This window comes from Scyliorhinus canicula, chromosome 1, assembly GCF_902713615.1.
Source record: "Scyliorhinus canicula chromosome 1, sScyCan1.1, whole genome shotgun sequence".
Classification (NCBI taxonomy): Eukaryota; Metazoa; Chordata; class Chondrichthyes; order Carcharhiniformes; family Scyliorhinidae; genus Scyliorhinus; species Scyliorhinus canicula.
In genome coordinates this window covers 17,163,879-17,184,688 of record NC_052146.1, presented here as the reverse complement: position 1 = coordinate 17,184,688, position 20,810 = coordinate 17,163,879, and the positions used below count along the sequence as shown (strand labels likewise).

General features: G+C 47.2%; 1 protein-coding gene across 1 annotated transcript in view; it reads left to right on the top strand.

Annotated features, from left to right (window-relative positions):
* The first annotated feature begins 216 nt into the window (after positions 1 to 216).
* The window catches only part of asphd2 (aspartate beta-hydroxylase domain containing 2), a 63,622-nt gene continuing 43,028 nt past the window's right edge, over positions 217 to 20,810 (top strand). The window contains 8 exon segments of the mRNA XM_038813561.1: positions 217 to 289; positions 12,597 to 13,026; positions 13,029 to 13,063; positions 13,065 to 13,128; positions 13,131 to 13,259; positions 13,262 to 13,372; positions 13,375 to 13,404; positions 13,407 to 13,721. Coding sequence (XP_038669489.1) covers positions 12,840 to 13,026; positions 13,029 to 13,063; positions 13,065 to 13,128; positions 13,131 to 13,259; positions 13,262 to 13,372; positions 13,375 to 13,404; positions 13,407 to 13,721 — 871 coding nt within the window. The 5' untranslated portion in view covers positions 217 to 289; positions 12,597 to 12,839.

Below are 20,810 nucleotides of genomic sequence, written 5' to 3'. Positions count from 1 at the left end.
GGAGAGGCGGAGCAAGGAATGGCGGCGCGTGGGGGGCGGGGCTGGCGGCGCGGGCAGGGGGCGGGGCTGGCGGCGCGGGCAGGGGGCGGGGCTGGCGGCGCGGGCAGGGGGCGGGGCTAGCGCGCGCCGGCAGTGTCGGCGTGGGCGGGGCTGAGGCGCGTGGGTAGGAGGCGGGGCTAGCGCGCGGGCGGGCTTGGTGGTATGTCAGCGCGTGACGTCACCGCGGCACCGTCTGGCTGCTGGAGGAAGCTGCAGATTAATGAATCTGCTCGCTGGCAGCATCATTCAGGTGGGCACCGAGTCTCTGCAATGTCTGAGAATGTGGACATGCAAAATGCACACATCAGCTTTGCTCGGCATGCTGCTGAGACATTGCCACAGTTGCATTTGCAGACAGGCAGTGGCTGAGCGTTCACACACACGGATCCATAAAATGTGTGTTGTATGATATCCTACTGTTTCTCTCTCCAGGCACTGCTGCTGGGTTTATGTCACGTTAATGCAGGGTCAAGCAGAGACCGCAAGCTCAGCCTGTCACCGTAATCACTCTTGATCGGTCCACCTCACCTACAAATGGTGGGGATGAGCAGGAGATGTGGTATTAGACTTTAAACTCTGTGATATGTCCATATGTGTGTATAATATATATGTGTGTGTTGTGTCACAGGGGGTTTTTCTGCTAGTGCGGTTGTTAGCAGATTGGACTGCAAATGCGAGACTTGGTATTGGTGCAGGTGCAGTCGATAGCAGTCGAACTGTCTTTCGATTCCTGGAGCTGACTTGCTCAGCGTGTATCTGAATAATGGTAATTGAAATAGCTTTTGGGGGTGTGGATGGGGATATTAGATGCTAACGACTTGGTTATTTCAAATTAATAATGGTTTGCAACAAGATTTTGTTGACCCATAGCTACTAATGCATTTTACCATACCAATACAGAGAGGTTTCAGGATGCCAATAATAAACATTAGCGTTGATTTGCCATTAGTACATTTTTAAAAGCTACATGGACTAGCTCGTATTTACAGAAGATGCATGTTCTGGCTTTCAGACTGATTCTTGAAACTTGATCTGGTAATTGGAGGAAAATTGCTGGGGTTCCTGCTCAAGATTTTTATTTAATGATCTGTGAAGAACTTTGATCTTGCGTGTAATGTAAATACTTGTCCCCAAACTCTGCCCCAGTTCCAATAATCTGCCAATATTTGTTGTTTTAGGCTTTCTAGATGAAGAATGACCTCGAGGGCAAGGTCCCAGAGGACTTCATTTGACAGTCATCCAGACTCGAAACGTTAGCTCCCCACTCTCTCCATAGATACTGTCAGACCTGCTGCGATTGTCCAGTATTTTCTGTTTTCGTCCCAGAGGACTATCAGTGCATGTGAAACTATACACAGTATGAATCATTGCCATTGCAGGGGGAGGGGTAGAGAAAGGGAATGGGTATAAAATTGGCGCAGGAATATTAGATCTACCAGTGTTATCGAGTATTTTTAAAACTTACTAAGATGTTACGCTGTTTCAGTGGAACTTGGATTCTAATCAGTCTAGAGTGAGTTGAATGTATTTTCACTCTTCATGGCTTGGTGGATATGGATCAACACGGCAGTTTGTTCCAGAATTACCAGCCTATTATATACCACCTCGATTGCAGAGGCGTAAGATGAGCCGCTGTGGGTAATTGAACATCACACTGGTACCATATCTGCTGCTTGTTTGAGAGCTTTCATGGCGATCTAACCAGCATTGTACTGAACTGCGATTGATGCTTGTAGTAGGTTAAGAGTTTTACTTTGCTGCCACTTTAATCGGACATTGTGGGTACAATCGACCTGCAAGACTTGGCGTAAAATTCCAAGCTGACACTCCGGGAGCTATTCTCCCAAATGGAGCCTAGTGTTAATGACGGCGCGAGACGGCACGGGGCGCCGATTGGGGGCGAACACGGTGCTGGAGCGGCATGAACCGCTCCAGCCTCCTTTCCCGGCGCCAAATGGGCGCCGCACCAACCCGCACATGTGCAGGGGACTTCTTCAGCGCGCCGGCCCCGATTCAACATGGCATCGGTGTTCAGGGACCGGCCGCGGCAGAATGTAGGCCCGGGGGGGGTGGGTTGGGGGGGGGGAGAGACCGGCCCGCCGATTGGTGGGCCACGATCGCGGGCCTGACCCCATTGGAGGCTCCCCCACCCGGTGAAGGATCGCTCCCCCCAACCCGTTGCTTCCAGCGGCCCACGGCCAGTGGCGCGTCAAACGCGGCAGCGCAAAAGGCGCTGATTCTCCCCACCAATCGTGCGCCGGCGTTGTGGCGGTTGCGGCCTTCTCCGGCCCAGTGCGGGGCTTGGAGAATCTCCCCCTCCATTTCAGTAGTGCTACACTTTTGGAAGTGATGATTTTTGGTTGACATAGACATAGAACATACAATGCAGAAGGAGGCCATTCGGCCCATCGAGTCTGCACCGACCCCTTAAGCCCTCCCTTCACCCTATGCCCCTAACCCAATAACTCCTAACCTTTTTGGACACAAAGGGCAATTTAGTGTGGCCAATCCACCTAATCTGCACATCTTTGAACTGTGGGAGAAACCGGAGCACCCGGAGAAAACCCACACACAGAACGTGCAGACTCCGCACAGACAGTGACCCAGCAGGGAATCGAACCTGGGACTCTGGCGCTGTAAAGCCACAGTGCTAACCACTATTCTGCTGTGTTGAGACATGAAACGTTTTTAAAAATAAATTTAGCGTATCCAATTCTTCTTTCCAATTAAGGGGCACTTTAGCGTGGCCAATCCACATACCCTGCACATTCTTTTGGTTGTGGGAGTAAGACCCATGCAGCCCTGGGGAGAATGTGCAAACTCCACATGGAAAGTGACCCGGGGCCGGGATTGAACCTGGGTCCTTGGTGCCATGAGGCAGCTGTGCTAACCACTGCGCCATCATGCCACCCTGGATGAGACAGTAAACCGGCACAGGGCAGCGCGGTGGCACAGTAATTAGTACTGCTGCCTCACAGCGCCAGGGACCCGGATTCAATTCTCTCTTTTTTTAATTTTAGAGTACCCAATTAATGTTTTCCAATTAAAGGGCAATTTAGTGTGGCCAATCCACCTAGCCTGCACATTATTTGAGTTGTCGGGCGAAACCCACGCAAACACGGGGAGAATGTGCAAACTCCACCCGGACAGTGACCCAGAGCCGGGATCAAACCTGGGACCTCAGCACCATGAGGCAGCAGGGCTAACTCACTGTGCCACCGTGCGTCCCCGGATTCAATTCTGACATTGGGTGACTGTGTGGTGTTGCTTGTCCTCTCTGTTCTGTATGAGTTCCCTCTGGGTGTTCAGGTTTCTTCCCACAGCCCAAAGATGTGCAGGTTAGGTGGGATTACGGGGATATGACAGGGGAATGCGCCTAGGATGCTCTTTCAGAAGGTCTCCACAGATTTGATCGACAGAATGGCCTTTCTGCACTGTAGGAATTCTATGGTAAACCAAAACCCCTTCTGCCTCCTAAAAGATCTTGGCTGGATTCTCCGATCCCCGCCGGGTCGGAGAATTGTCGGGGAGCGGCGTGAAATCCCGCCCCCACCGTCTCCGGCACCAGGTCGGCGGTCTGCCCCCCCCCCCGGCGATTCTCCGGCCCGCGATGGGCCGAAGTCCCACTGTTTGACATGCCGTCCCGCGGCGGGAATCAAAACACCTCCTTACCAGCGGGACTGGCGGCACGGGTGGGCTCGGTGTCCTGGGGGGGGATCTGGCCCCGGGGGGGTGCCCCCATGGTGGCCTGGCCCGCGATCGGGGCCCACCGATCGGCGGCTGGCCTGTGCCATGGGGCACTCTTTTCCTTCTGCGTTGGCCATATTCACCATGATGGCAGACGCCGAAGTGACCCCTGCGCATGGCGGGTTGACGTCAGTAGCCGCTAACGCTCTGGCGCATGCGCGATTTCTTCCGGCCGGCGAAGTCCCTTTGGCCCCCGGCTGGCGTGGCGCCGAACGCCTTTCCCGCCGGCTGGCGGGGTGGCAAACCACTCTGGCGCCGGCGTAGCCCCTCAAGGTTAAGGCTTGGCCCCTAAAGGTGCGGAGAAATCCGCACCTTTGGGGCGTCCCGACGCCGGAGTGGTTCATGCCACTCCATCCCGCCGTGACCCCCGCCCCGCCGGGTGGGGGAGAATCCCGGCCCGTACAGCAGTATTTTGAAGAACGGGAGTTTCTCCTGTGGTGTCCTGTTCAATATTTATTCCTCAATCAACATCGCAAAGACAGATTGGCTGGTAGGAACTTGCTGTCCACAAATTTGCTGCTGCTTTCCCTACATTACAATAGTGGCTGCATTTCAAAAGCATTTAATTAGCTGGAAAGTCACTTTGGGACATCCTGTGATCGAGAAAGACGCTATGTATTTTTAAAAATAAATTTAGAGCACCCATTTTTTTTCACATTAAGGGACAATGTAGCGTAGCTAATCCACCTAACCTGCACCTCTTTGGGTTGGGGGGTGAAACCCACGCAGATATGGAGAGAATGTGCAAACTCCACACCGACAGCGACCTGGGTCCGGGTTCGAACTTGGGTTTTCAGTGCCGTAGGCAGCAGTGCTAACCACTGCACCACCATGTTGCCCCTGGACACAGATTGAAGTAATTGGCGAATCAACATGAGGAAGGCTTCTTCACGTAGCTAGTGGTTAAGGTCTGGAATGCTGTGCCTGAGTGTAGTGGGGGGCAGGTTCAATCAAGGCATTCACAAAGGAATTTGACTGTTACCTTGTAAAGGAAGAATGTACAGGGTTGTGGTGAGAGGTGATGGAATGGCAGTCGGGGAATTGCGTATTTGGAGAGTCCGTGCAAGCACGATGGATCGAATGGCCCTCCTACTCTTTGAAGTTTGGGATTGGAAAAGCTATGCATTGCAGCAGGATGTGCTGCAGACACTTGAGAGGAATTCACAATTTTGAACCTCAGGGAAATCATGTCTTGGAGGCAAGTACACCAGCAGCCCTTAACAGAACAGTATTGGAAATGTGTTTTTTGTTCTGTTTTCACTCCTCCATCTCCAAGCGTTTATTAAAGTAAACAGGCCAAGACTGAACTTCCCTATTGACTTTATTTTCTCCCTTTTATTTTCCTTTCTGGTTAGCGCTGAGCCTTTGCCTCTCGTTGACTAACCAAGGTTGAACTGTGGCTCGGTGGGTCTCTCTGTCAGATGATTGGTGGGGTAAAGTCACACTCCAGAGACTCGAGTGCTAAATCTAAACTCCAGTGCAGTACGAACGGAGTGCTGTCTTTCTGATGAGATATTAAATCTACATTGAATGTGATGTTAAAGATCCCATGGCACTATTCTCCCCAATATCCAAGCCAATATTTACCTCTCGACCAATAGACTATTGGTCGTTATCTCATTGCTGTTGTTGTGCATTCTTCAAATTGGCTGACATTGTTTCCAAGCATCAGAATTAATTGTGAAGAGATCTGGGATGTCCTGAGGTCACAAAATGTACCATTTAAATGCTAGTCTCTTTATTTCATGATTGAGACCTAGGCACATGGGGAGATGTGTGTGCAGGCTTTCACAAAGCCACTGTGTTAATGGTCCTTTCCATTGCTTTCCGTACTTCTCCTGATTTTACAGCAGCAATCCTGACTCAGAATTATGATTCTGAGGCTAAAGTAAACATTCCATCTGTAGTGGATTATGTAATCCTGTTTACTGAATCTGCAGTTAAAGCCTATTCCACTTGAAATCTAATTTTAAAATGTCCATTACAAAAAAGTATTACTTTTGCAAATAGTGCAAAACGTATGTATATTTGAGCATCAACAGGGATGCTCGTAATTCAGAAGCTTAATCAAAATATGTTTGTTTTGCACAGCATCTGAACCCCAGGTGCTCTGTGGCCTTCACTCTACCCTTTCCCGATCTCATATGAGCAATTATTGACTAGTCAGCGTTCTGTACCTTATAGAGTTTAAAGCTGAAGAATCTTTTGTTTTTTTGACCTTCACAGGCTGTGCACTGCTCGCATAGCTACAGGATGCTGCGTGACAAATCCAAACAGCATAACCTCCACATCCACTTGCAGTGTGACAACTTAATTTATGTATTTTTCATGCAGACAGACAGTTTATGATCTTCTGAGTGTCGTCCAATTGTTACATGGTGTGTTAAGACAGCTTTCATTGCATTTGAGACATATTGGCAATTAACAAAACACCCATGTTTTGATGGGTGGAAATTAGATTAATGGTGTGGTCATTGATTGAAATGATGGAATTGGAATGTCTAATTCAGTCTCTGGAAACAAGCTGCGAAATTGGCCTTTTCTGGTGCCCGCACGTTAACAGTTTCTTGTCAGGGCATTTCCACTGCTGATCTGTAAGCTTGTGTGTGACCAGAAGACATGGAAGGCAGAATTAGGCCACTCGGCCCATCGAGTCTGCTCCGCCATTCAATCATGCTTGATATTTTCTCATCCCCATTCTCCTGCCTACTCCCCATAACCCCTAATCCCCTTAGAACATAGAACAGTACAGCACAGAACAGGCCCTTCGGCCCTCGATGTTGTGCTGAGCAATGACCACCCCCACTCAAACCCACGTATCCACCCTATACCCGTAACCCAACAACCCCCCCTTAACGTTACTTTTTAGGACACTACGGGCAATTTTGCATGGCCAATCCACCTAACCCGCACATCTTTGGACTGTGGGAGGAAAACCGGAGCACCCGGAGGAAACCCACGCACACACGGAGAGGACGTGCAGACTCCGCACAGACAGTGACCCAGCCGGGAACCGAACCTGGGACCCTGGAGCTGTGAAGCATTTACGCTAACCACCATGCTACCGTGCTGCCCCCTTATTAATAAAGAACCTATCTATCCCTGTCTTAAAGACACTCGGTGATTTAAAGACACTCATGGGCATATTGTGTCAAAACCTGAAGATGCTGGAACCTTTAGCGGGTCAGTCAGCGGCTGTGGAGAGAACAGACGAGGTAATGGTGATAGAAGCAGATGAAATGTCAACAGTCAGTGCATGGCAAAAATAGCAAAAGGAAGGGGGAAGGAATGACGTGCACAAAACCTACACACACAAATACACAAAAATGTGAGTTTGTATTTTTTTTTAAGTCATCTTCAGTAATTAAAACAAGGTTACTCAAAAGATGGTGAAACGATTGTATGATTTAAAATTTGTTTTGTGATGAACCCAGTTCCAGCTGTATTCACCACACTTTCCCACGCTTCCACTCTTAGATGTATGTAGGAAACATTTTTTGAAAGTTTTTTAAAAATTACATTTTAAAGCACTGCCCAATTGTGCGAGCTTGTGGCCCGGTTTTCAGTTTTCAGCAAATGGTTTCAGCAGAACTTTGAGGGATGGGGCTTTGGCGAGAGACATTTCATTTTTTAAAAAAGGTGCAATTTTGAGCACAAAATAAGCCAGGATCGGCAATTGTGCAAACCAGTATCTCTGCCCCTATGATTTTTAATCCAATCAGAAACTAAATTGGATGGTGATTTGCATTACTGTGTACAACACTAACTAGTGCATTTACTCATTAAATTATATTATATATATATTTATTAATAATCATCATCTTTATTAGTGTCACACTGCAATGAAGTACTGTGAAAATCCCTGGGTCCCAGGTTCGATTCTTGGCTTGTGTCACTGTCTGTGTGGAGTCTGCATGTTCTCCACGTGTCTGCATGGGTTCCTCCGATGCTCCAGTTTCCTCCCACAAATCCCGAAAGACATGCTATTAGGTAATTTGGAAATTCTGAATTCTCCCTCTGTGTACCCGAGCAGGGCGCCGGAATGTGGCAACTAGGGCCTTTTCACAGTAACTTCATTGCAGTGTTAATGTAAGCCTGCTTGTGACAATAATAAAGATCATTATTATTATTTGATAAGCATGTCCCTCTGGTGTGTTTCCTTGTTTCAATGCTGGTTCCCTGTGAGATGACAGGTAACGGGAAATGCTTATGCTGATCAAGATATCGTGGGCAGCTTGCCTTTACGTACAGTGTGTCTTGTCGTCACCAAGGTGCTGTGCCAGGAAGAACCACAAGCTTGCCAGCCTGATTAAGGCTATTGGAAACTGTACAAATTCTGGTATACCACAATATAAAGCCAAGCAGCATAGAAGATGACCATGGCCTGCTGAGTCTGTGCCAGACAGATTTTTCAATTACTTCAATTACTTTTTTTTTAAAAACAGGCAGCACGGTAGCACAATGGTTAGCACAATTGTTTCACAGCTCCAGGGCCCCAGGTTCAATTCCCGGATTGGGTCACTGTGCAGAGTCTGCACGTTCTCCCCGTGTGTGCGTGGATTTCTTCCGGGTGCTCCGGTTTCCTCCCACAGTCCAAAGATGTGCAGGTTAGGTGGATTGGCCATGATAAATTGCCCTTCGTGTCCAAAAAAGGTTAGGTGGTATTGCTGGGTTAAGGGGATAAAGGGGATAGGGTGCAGGCATGGGCAGGGTGCTCTTTCCAAGGGCCGGTGCAGACCCGATAGGCTGAATGGCCTCCTTCTGCATTGTAAATTCTATGATTCCTCCTGCTCATTCCCCATGGTCGTGCATTTCTTTGCTTTTTAATCAGGGATCTAATTCGGGGAGATGGTGGCGTAGTGGTATTGTTACTGGACGAGTGAACCACGAGACCCAGGTTCAAATCCCGCCACTGCAGATGATGGAATTTCAATTCAATAAAAATCTGGGATTAAAAGTCCAATGATGATCATGAAACCATTGTCAATTGTCGTAAAAACCCATCCGCTTCACTAATGATCTTCAGGAAGGAAATCCTTACCTGGCCTGGCCTACATGTGACTCCAGACTAGCAATGTGTTTGATTTTTAACTGCGCTCTCAAGGGCAATTAGGGATAGGCAATGAATGTTGGCCCAGCCTGCGACGCCCACATCCCATGAACGAATATTTTTAAAAACTTCTTTTGAAAGTTACTATTGAATCTGCTTCTGCCACCCTTTTAGGCAGTGCTTTCCAGATTGTAGCAACTCCATGGTTAATAAAAATTATCCTGCCTGGGGTTTTCTGTCAATTATTCTAAATCTGTGTGCTCTGGTTACTGACCTTCCTGTCATTGGAAACAGTTTCTCCCCGTGCACTCCTAATTTTGGGCACCTCTGTTAAACCTCGCCTTAATCTTCTCTGTTCCAAGGAAAACAATTCTTTGTATGGCTTCAACATACGCGAAGAAGGCCCTTGACTGTGTGATGGGAACTGGCAATCAAAGTGCATGATAAGAGCATCATAACACATCAGTATCTAGATCATCTTGTCAATCAGCTGATTTTTTATCATGTCGGAGTTATATAGAATATTGGTGAGGCCACAGTTGGAGTTCTGTGTGCCATTCTGGTCGCCACATATAAGAAGGATGTGATTGCACTGGAGGAGGTGCAGAGGCGTTTCACCATGATGTTGCCTAGGATGGAACATTTAAATTATGAAGGGAGGTTGGATGGACTTGGGTTGTTTTCGCTGGAGCAGAGAAGACTGAGGGGTGACCTGATTGAGGTGTATGAGGGGCAGTGACAGGGTGGGTAGGGAGCAGCTGTTCCCCTTAGTTGAAGGGTTGGTTACGATGGGACACAGTTTCAAGGTGAGGGGTGGGAGGATCAGGGGGATTTGAGGAAAAACCTTTTTACCCAGTGGGTGGTGATGGTCTGGAATGAACTGCCTGAGAGGGTGGTAGAGGTGGGTTGCCTGGCATCCTTTAAAAAGTACCTGGATGAGCACATCTTAACATTCGAGGCAATGGGCCAAGTGCTGGCAAATGGGATTAGGATTGGCAGATCTGGTGCCTTTCATGCGGCGGTGCAGACATGATGGGCCGAAGGACCTTTTCTGCCCTATATTTTTCTGTGAAATGTTTGTAAAACTGCATCCAAGGTACAGCAAACATTCCAACTTGCAACATGCAGTGTTTTTTTTGTTTTTTTTTAATTTAGATTACCCAATTGACTTTTTCCAATTAAGGGGCATTTAACGTGGCCAATCCACCTACTCTGCACATTTTTGGGTTGTGGGGGCGAAACCCACGCAGACACGGGGAGAATGTGCAACTCCACACGGACAGTGACCCGAGCCGGGATCGAACCTGGACCTCAGCGCCGTGAGGGCGGTTGTGCTAACCACTAGGCCACCGTGCTGCCCTGTAACATGCATTGTTATCTGCATTTCCCAAATTTAAACAGGACAGGCCATTTAGGGCGTGGAGATTCCCTGATTAGTAAGTTTGCGGATGATACTAAGATTGCAGGAGTTGCGGATAGTGATGAAGATTGTCAGAGATACAACAGGATAAAGATTGGCTGCAAAATTGGCCGAGAATGGCCGATGGAATTTAACCTGGACAAATGCGAGGTGATGCATTTTGGTAGATCCATTCAGGAGCTATAAAAGTAATGGCAGAACCTTCAAGGAGCATAGAGACCCAGAGAGATCTGGGTGTGCAGGTCCACAGATCCTTAAAAGTGGCAGCACAGGCATAAATGGTGGTAAAGAAAGCATATGGCATGCTTGCCTTCATAGAACGGGATATCACGTACAAAAGCTCAAAAATTATGTTACAATTATATAGAACGTTGGTTAGGCCACATTTAGAATACTGTGTCCAAATCTGGTCACCACACTACCAGAAGGAAGTGGAGGCTTTGGAGAGAGTACAGAAAAGGTTTACCAGGATGTTGCCTGGTATGGAGGGTATGAGCTATGAGGAGAGATATAGAAAGACGGAGGCTGAGGGCAAGCTGATAGAAGTTTATAAAATTATTAGGGTATAGATAGGGTGAACAGTTGCAGGCTTTTCCCAGGGCGGAAATTACAATTACAAGGGGGCACAGTTCAAGGTGAAGGGGGAAAGGTTCAGTGGAGATGTGCGGGGGAAGTTTTTTTAAAACAGAGGGTGGTGGTGGCCTGGAATGCACTGCCAATTGAGGTAGTTGAGGCAGATACGTTAGCCACCTTTAAGACTTATCTGGATAGAACGTAGGCTCATGAACAGACGGGGTATAGAAGGATACAGGTGGTTGGTCTAGATAGGACACGTGATCAACGCGGGCTTGGAGGGCCTGTTCCTGTGCTGTATTGTTCTTTGCTCTATTCACTCCCTTTTGGGGTGTGTTTACTTTATCACATAAAATCTGCAGCACAGGAAGAGGCCACCTCATGTGTTTGTACTCCACATGAGCCTTCTCCAGTCCAATTATCGCTTCCCACCTTGCCTATTACACTCTAATCCCTTGACCCTCATGTATGCATCAAGCCTCCCTTTGAATGCATCAATGCTTCATCACTCCATAAAGCAGTGCATTCTCATCACTCTGTGGAAAGAAATTCCTCCTAAATTTATTTGACCTGTTAATGGTTATCTTGTACTTGTGCTCACATGTCCTGGGCTCAGCCACAATTGGAACCAGTTTCTTTAAATCCAATAGAACCCTTCCCATGCAGAAGGAGGTCATTCAGTCCATCGAGCCTGCACCGACCCTCTGATCAGCACAAGCTACCTAGGCGCTCTCCGCCGCCCTAAACCCTTGTAACACAAAACATTGATCACAGCCAATCCATCTAACCTGCACGGCTTTGGACACCAAGGGCAAATTAGCACGGCCAAGCCACCTATCCTGCACATCTTTGGACTGTGGGCAGGGCAGCATGGTAGCGCAAGTGGTTAGCACGGTTGCCCCATGGCGCCGAGGTCGCAGGTTCGATCTCGGCTCTGGGTCACAGTCCGTGTGGAGTTTTCACATTCTCCCTGTGTTTGCGTGGGTTTCGCCCCCACAACCCAAAAGATGTGCAGGGTAGGTGGATTGGCCACACTAAATTGCCCTTAATTGGAAAAAATGAATTGGATGCTCTAAATTTATATATTTAAAAAAATCTTGGACTGTGGGAGAAAGCCTGAGCTCCCGGAGGAAACCCACACAGAATGTGCAAACTCCACACAGTCACCCAAGGCTGGAATTGAACCCAGGTCCCTGTGAGGCAACAGTGCTAACCACCATGGCACTGGTAGTTTAATTTTAAAAACCTCCATCATTGTCCATTTAATGTCTGTGTGTTGTTGAAATAGTAACGGCATTACACAGGCAGATTTGAAAAGTAACTTTAAAAAATTAAGGTCTATTGCTTGTAGCTACTTATGATTCACAGAACTCATCCATACACTAATACTCCTTCAAACTGTCCTCTTGTGTATAATGGGGATAATTTAAGTTGACAATTTGTAGCTGGATTTTCAGAACACCAAATGCATCTGATAATTGTTGACCTGCCTACTAGTTTGGCCAGCCCTGCTTCTTCCCTAATTCTTTATCTTCAAGGTTTTATAGAGTGCCAAAAATGTTATAAAATACCATTTCACAAATGGATTTTTATTTTGCTGGAATGTTGTATTTATTATCAATTGCAAAGCTCTCCATTTTTAAAATTATTCTTGCCTTTATCAGAAGTGTCTAAATGTCAAAAATGTATGTCATATTCTTTCAATCCAATTTATTGTGAGACTAATTCTGTGTATGTTTGTGTTTGTCTCTATGCTCTTATTTATAGGAACTTGGGGCTTTTAGCGATGCTGATTTATAACCAGATGCTCTAAAACAACAATCTAAATCGAGGCTCGCTGGTTTCTCTTCTATGCAGCAGGAAGATCGTGGTAATGTGTATGTTCTGTGAGACGTGCAGACAGACTAGATATCTCCTGGCTGCTGACACAGTGCTCAGGAGCCAAAATGCCACCCTTGCCTGTCGATTAGACCACGCTGCTATTTTCCATGTAAAAATTACTAACCCTGCATGGTGTGGGTGCCTGTGCAAAAGTCGAAGACTAACAGTGTTGCCTTGTCACACCGATCTAACCGGAACCGTGGAAACATGTTCATTGAATGGTTCACAGACTGGGACCTGACACTGGACCAAATGAAAGGCTTGGTTCTGGCAAGCCTGCAGGCACTCAGAGAGTGTGATGTAACTGCAGTCACCACATTTCCTGCATCCTGGCACTTTTTGTGTGGTACTGTTTACCACGTAGGCAGCGAACAACCTCGCAGCGACACTCCAGTGAATGCCATGATGCAGAGTGCCGATGTAATGGTTTGCAAAATGGTTACATGTACTGCCAGTCCTGCGATTGCGTAAGGTGCAGCCATAACGAGGGACGCAATCAGAAACTTTATCACAATCTGCAGGAGTATGCCAAGCACTACTCGTGGTCAGGATGGGACGGATCCACAAAGGAATCAGAGAACAGAGCCGTTATTTGAACAATAGGCCATCCATTCAGAAGCCAGAAGTTTTCTTCCTGCCTGACTTGCCGACGACTCCTTATTTTCCCGTGATGCCCAGAAGCATGACGTCGAGCTGCTGAACGAGACTACCAAGCCATTCTGGCTGAGTTTGAAATAATCTTCAAGGCCTTCTCAAACTGCAGCCTTCCACAGGGCTGGAAGGTAAACAGCACCCCCAGAGGCGAGTGGTTCACCTTCTATCTGGTTAACCAGGGCATCTGTGTTCCCAGTAATTGCAGAAGGTGCCCTCGGACATACAGGTTGCTAAGCAGTCTTCGAACGTTCATCAGTAACAATGTCTTTGGGAATGCCTGTTTCTCCGTCATGAACCCAGAAACACTCATTACTGAACACTATGGCCCAACAAATGTTCGGATCCGCTGCCATTTAGGTTCGTGAGTATTTCTTAACATTTTACTGGCCATAATAAGCTTAGCTCGGTGTTTGCCATGAAGGTGCTGCTTGCCGTATGTCTTAGTATCTTCAACTGCAAAAATAAATTCAGGGAGCACTCTTGGAAATTGTATGGGATTTCATGACACTCCAGTCTCAACTGAGATAGTCAGCTGCATTAGGCCACCCTTATTTGAGTAATTCATTACAAACTCCTGTACTTCCAACATTAGATTGCTTATTACTGTGGTTTTTTTCCCCTAATTTTTTTGAAATTTTTTTGTTGTGCTCATTCTGGTGAGAAAGTGTCGGTATTTTGGCATTTTAAGGCATCAAGTCACTTCCAGGTGTTATTTCTCCCACTCAGACCTCAATAACATAGAATTATATGTACAAATTGCCCCACAGAAACAGACAGTTTGGCCTAACCAGCCTCTTTCCACAAGAGTAGTAGTCCTAATCCTGTAGGCATACCCAGTTCCCATCTCCCGTTTTACCCATTTTCTCCAACAACTTATCCAACCTATTCCAACTGTTAATGCAAAAACCTCCTGCGTAGTTTAAAAATGTTTTTTCCCAATGTTCCCATTATTATTATTTGCTCGCCTGGAGTTTGAGCATCAAAACAAACTGAATTGGATGAAATGTCCTGCTTCTGTTGTAGCATCTATGCATTTCTGTGTAAATACCTTAATGAAGAACACGCCTTACTGTAAGAATGTGCTATTTTCTAATCACACTCCCTGCCCAAGTGAGATTATCAGTTAGTATTTAAAGTGTCATGAGTTCACCAAATGTTTACCAATATTTCTGCTTGTGGTTTTATGCTGCTGCCACATAGTAGGGCGGGATTCTCCTAGCCCTGGGCCAGGCCGGAGAATCCCCGCGAACGGGCCACGCCGCCCCGACGCCGACGCGTGCGGTGCCGGCGTGGTTGGCGCAGCGCCGGTCGCTGGCCGCTCTACACAGCCGGCCCACCGATTCTCCGGCCTGGATGGGCCAAGCGGCCGTACGAAAAGGACCAAATCCTGCCAGCGCCATTCTAACCTGCTCTGGGCTGGCGGGACCGTGGCGTTGCAGGGTTGGGTGGCGGCCTGTGGGGGGGCAGGGAGGGGGGCTCTGATGTGGCCTGGCCTGTGATCGCGGCCCACAGACCGGCGGGCCGGCCTCTGTGGCTGGGGGCCTCCTTTCCTACGCGCCGGTCCCTGTAGTCCTGCGCCATGTTGCTTCGGGGCCACCGCGTTGAAGGATGCCACTGCGCATGCGTGCGTTGGCGCCAGCGCCACTGCGCATGCGCGTATCCCGCGGTGCACAGTTCGCGCCGGGATCAGCAGCTGGAGCGGCGTGAACCACTCCAACACCGTGCTGGTCCCCTGTCAGGGCCAGAATTAGTCCTGGGAGAGGCCCGTACACGCCGTCGTAAAATGCGACACCGTTTACGACGGCATGGACACTCTGCCACGGGATTGAAGAATCCCGCGCAGTGGTGTTTCCACATAATGACATGGCGGAGATTTAGATTTTATGGCGGAAACATAGAAAATAGAAGATGAGGCCATCGGTCCTTAGAGTCTGCTCCGCCATTCATTATGGTCATGGCTGATCACCCAGCTCAATAGCTTAATCCCGTTTTCCCCCATATCTTTTGATCTCCCTTCACCCCAAGTGCTATATCTAACTGCTTCTTGATAACATATGTTTGGCCTCAACTACTTCCTGTGATAACGAATTCCACAGGGCGACCACTCTCTGGATGAAGAAATATATCCACATTTCTGTCCTAAATGGTCTAGCCCGTATCCTCGGATTGTGATCAAGGTTATAATGAAAGGATCTGCAATTCTATAATGCATTGTCAAACCATAGCACCCTGAGTACTTTGTCATGAGTGTGTTTTTGTGGGCTCCCTACGTGGCTTAGTGTCATTGTTTTATACGGTAAAGGTGACGAGATGGCCATAGGCTGCTTTCCCCTTTGAGGGGGATAGCAGATATGTGATGATTGAACCTGAGGATCACCATTCGCCAGGCGAGAGGCAAAGTTGAGATGGTGGCAGGGCCTTCATAAATAACCTCAGCCGGTACGGGTTCATTGTTTTATAATGGCGCTGAGAGGCACATTGGGACATTTCATTGTTGTTAAAGGTGCCATATAAATAGAAGAAGATTGTTGCTGTTCCAATGACACAAATGACCAGCTAATCTAGTTTTTAGTGACATCAGTTGAGTGTGAATCTTAGCTGGGAGAATTCCCTTTTTATTCTACTATGTCAGCCCATGGCTCAGTTGGTAGCATTTTCTCTTCCGAATAGAAAGGTTATCAGTTCAAGCTCTCTCCAAAATCAGGAGTGCCATTTCTGGGCACTACCAAGGGAACACTGCACTGTCAGAGGAGACATTGAACTGGCCAGCCCCTCAGCCATACGTAGGTGATCCCGCAACAATATTTGAAAGTGCAGGCGGAGTTCTGTCCCAGTATCCTGGCCAGTATTTATCCCTCAATCAACATCACGAACAGATTAAACCAATCGTCTGCTTATTATCAGAATGCTGTTTGTGGGAGCTTGCTGGACAGCATGGTGGCTCAGTGGTTAGCACTGCAGTCTCACAGCACCCAGGTTCGATCCCGGCTCTAAGTCACTGTCCGTGTGGAGTTTGCACATCTCCCCATGTTTGCGTGGGTTTTGCCCCCACAACCCAAAGATGTGCAGGGAAGGTGAACTGAACATGCGAAATTGCCCCTTATTTGGAAAAAATGAATTGGGTACTCTAAATTTTAAAAAACAAATGGGAGCTTGCTGTGCACAAATTGGCTTCCACATTTCCTATATTTGAGCAGTGACCACACGTCAAAATTACTTTGTAGGGCCAGCACAGTGGCGCAGTGGGTTAGCCCTGCAGCCTCACGGCGTCGAGGTCCCAGGTTCGATTCCGGCTCTGGGTCACTGTCCGTGTGAAGTTCGCACATTCTCCTCGTGTTTGCGTGAGTTTCGCCCCCACAACCCAAAAAGATGTGCAGGCTAGGTGGATTGGCCACGCTAAATCGCCCCTTAATTGGAAAAAATGAATTGGGTACTCTAAATTTTTTTTTTAACTTTGTTAATTATGAGGTGCTTTGGCACATGCTGAGGTTAAGAAGCATGCATATATCGATGATAGTCTTTCTTTAAATAAAACCATGCAGTGCTTTTGATACTTCTCAGAGCTACTGGGATGTAGTGTGATTAAAATCTTATGTGCAATTTGTAGTGGTCACATTAAAAGCACCATCTAAATACCATCCCGTACCAGCCTCCCCGGACAGGTGCCGGAATGTGGCGACTAGGGGCTTTTCACAGTAACATCATTGAAGCCTACTCGTAGCGGTTTTCAAATACTTGCATGTATGTTTAAATCCTTTCTTTAGTTCTTTGGAAAGTGTCAGCCAGGATTTTCCACGTAGTTGAATTAATGGGTCCGATGTAATTGTCACTGTATTGAGTGATACTCGAGAAGTTGATTACCAGTGAGTTACATTCCACAGGAAATCGTAGGTGAGAGTGATTACAATACCTCGCTAAGTGAACGAAATGTCACGATGAAGCCATGGCAGCACAATTCGAAAGCTTTATCATAGCATTAGGTTGAGATTAATGTCATTGATATTTTGACATGTATTCTGGAGGTGTTTTGAATGCTACCTAATTGCTCACTGGTAAATGCATTGTTGTATCAAACATAGAAAATCGAAACAGGAGGAGGCCATTCGGCCTTTTGAGTCTGCTCTGCCATTCATTATGATCATGGCTGATTATTGAATTCATTACCTTGATCCCGCCTCCCCCCCCCCCCCCCCCATATCCGTTGATCTATTTAACCCCAAGAGCTATGTCTAATTCCTTCTTGAAATTATACAATATTTTGGCCTTAACAACATTCTGTGGGAGCAAATTCCACAGATTGACCACTCTAGGTGAAGAAATGTCTCCTTATCTCAGTCCTAAAAGGTTTACTACCCCTTATCCTCAAACTATGACCCCTAGTTCTGCACTCACCCACCATTGGGAACATTCTTTCTGAATCTGCTCTGTCTAATCCTGTTAGAATATTGTAAATTTCTATGGGACACCACTCTCACTCTTCTAAACCCCAATGAATATAATCCTAACCGACTTTGTCTCTCCTCATATGGCAGTCCAGTCATCCCAAACCAGCCTGGTAAACCTTTGCTGCACTCCCTCCATGGCAAGAACATCCTTCCTCAGATAAGGAACCAAAACTGCACACATTACTCCAGGTGTGGCTTCACCAATGCCCTATACAATTGCAGACCAGAAAGTATCTGAAACATATTGAGGATGCAGAAAAGTCAACCAAGATTCTGGAAGGGGCTTGTCAGATGTGGACTGGGTTTCGTTTGGGGATCATAGAATTTACAGTGCAGAAGGGGGCTATTCGGCCCATCGAGTCTGCACGGGCCGTTGGAAAGAGCACCGTACCCAAGCCCACACCTCCACGCTCACTGTAACCCAGTAAACCCACCCAACCTTTTTGAACACTAAGGGCAATTTAGCATGGCCAATCCACCTAACCTGCACATCTCTGGACTGTGGGAGGAAACCCACGCACAGAACGTGCAGACTCCGCACAGACAGTGACCCAAGCTGGGTATCGAACTTGGGACTCTGGAGCTGTGAAGTAAGTGTGCTAACCACTGTGCTACCGTGCTGCCCAATAAGATGATAGGGTTGAAAAGCCTGTGAACACTCACTCATACCTCATGCATGAAAAATGGTCACCTGGTTAAAGTGTCAAAAGTTAGTTCCTGTCACACAAGAAAGCACTTGAAATAGACAGGAAAATAGATGATTTAAATAGAATGTTACCTTCTTTTCAGTTTTAACGTGTTTTATAGCAGTCCTATCAATGTGGCAATGAGGCAGGAGAGCACTGCAGTTGGTCCTGGTGAAAATGTTGCTCATGTAAAGAGCCTGCAGCAGTGTCCAATTTCTTGCCCCTACCTGGAGAGCTAACATTGGGGAATACATTTTGAAAGGCAGCAACTCACCTCACTCAGGAAAAAGTGAATTACCTGAAACTGGGATTGTTTCCTGTTGGTATTGCCAGGAAACAAGTACACTCAAACAGCCAGCACCTCACTGAGTTTCTCGAGGAACAAGAACTGCCCGTGTCTGTGTCCCACTCAAACTCCCTGATCCAACCCGTTACATAAGAATCAGGAGCAGGAGTAGGCCATCTGGACCCTCGAGCCTGCTCCGCCATTCAATGTGATCATGGCTGATCTTTTGTGGACTCAGCTCCATTTTCCCGCCTGAACACCATAATCCTTAATCCCTTTATTCTTCAAAAAACTATCGTTATCTTTAAAATATTAATGAAGGAGCCTCAACTGCTTCACTGGGCAAGGAATTCCATAGATTCACAACCTTTGGTGAAGAAGTTCCTCCTAAACTCAGTCCTAAACCTACTTCCCCTTATTTTGAGGCTATGCCCTCTAGTTCTGCTTTCACCCACCAGTGGAAACAACCTGCCTTCATAATTTTATATGTTTCTATAAATTCTTCTAAATTCCAACGAGTACAGTCCCAGTCTACTCAACCTCTCCTCGTAATCCAACCCCTTCAGCTCTGGGATTAACCTAGTGAATCTCCTCTGCACACCCTCCATCGCCAGTACGTCCTTTCTCAGGTAAGGGGACCAAAACTGTACACAATACTCCAGGTGTGGCCTCACTAACATCTTATACAATTGCAGCATAACCTCTCTAGTCTCAAACTCCACCCGTCTAGCAATGAAGGACAAAAACTCCATTTGCCTTCTTAATCACCTGTTGCACGTGCAAAGCCACTTTTTGCGACTCATGCACTAGCACACCCAGGTCTCTCTGCACAACAGCATGTTTTAATATTTTATCATTTAAATAATAATCCCTTTTACTGTTATTCCTGCCATAATGGATAACCTCACATTTGTCAACATTGTATTCCATCTGCCAGACCCTAGCCCATTCACTTAACCTATCCAAATCCCTCTGTAGACTTCCGGTATCCTCTGCACTTTTTGCTTTACCACTCATCTTAGTGTCATCTCCAAACTTGGACACATTGCCCTTGGTCCCCAACTCCAAATCATCTATGTAAATTGTGAAAAATTGTGGGGCCCAATACTGATCCCTGAGAGACACCACTAGCTACTGATTGCCAACCAGAGAAACACCCATTAATCTCCACTCTTTGCTTTCTATTAATTAACCAATCCTCTATCCGTGCTACTACTTTACCCTTAATGCCATGCATCTTCATCTTATGCAACAACCTTTTGTGTGGCACCTTGCCAAAAGCTTTCTGGAAATCCAGATATAGCACACCCATTGGCTCCCCGTTATCTACAAAACTGGTAATGTCCTCAAACAATTCCACTAAATTAGTTCGGCACGACCTGCCCTTTATGCCCAATGGGACAATTTCCATCCAGATGCCTCGCTATTTCTTCCTTGATGATAGATTCTGGCATCTTCCCTACTACCAAAGTTAAGCTAACTGGCCTATAATTACCCGCTTTCTGCCTACCTCGTTTTTAAAACAGTGGTGTCACATTTGCTAATTTCCAATCCGCCGGGACCAGCGCAGAATCTAGTGAATTTTGGTAAATTATCACTACTGCATTTGAAATTTCAGCACACTGGGATGCATTCCATCAGGGCCAGGAGACATGTCTACCTTTAGCCCCATTAGCTTCCCCATCACTACCTCCTTAGTAATAACAATCATCTCAAGGTCCTCACCTGTCATAGCCTCAAAGTTACCTTCCTATTCAGCACTTTTTTGCTCTGATAGTTCTACTTTGCATATACATTACAGCCTGACCGCTTTCTTTATGCTATCGTGTGCGTGTGTGTGGGTCCATACGTCCCACCTTCTCTGTCCCCCTCCCTTTGCCCCTGCTCTCTGTCCCTCTCCCTTTGCCCCTGCTCTCTGTCCCCCTTCGCTCACTCTCTCTGTCCCCCCTCGCTCCCTCTCTCTGTCCCCCCTCGCTCCCTCTCTCTGTCCCCCAGCTCACTCTCTCTGTCCCCCTTGCTCCCTTTTCTA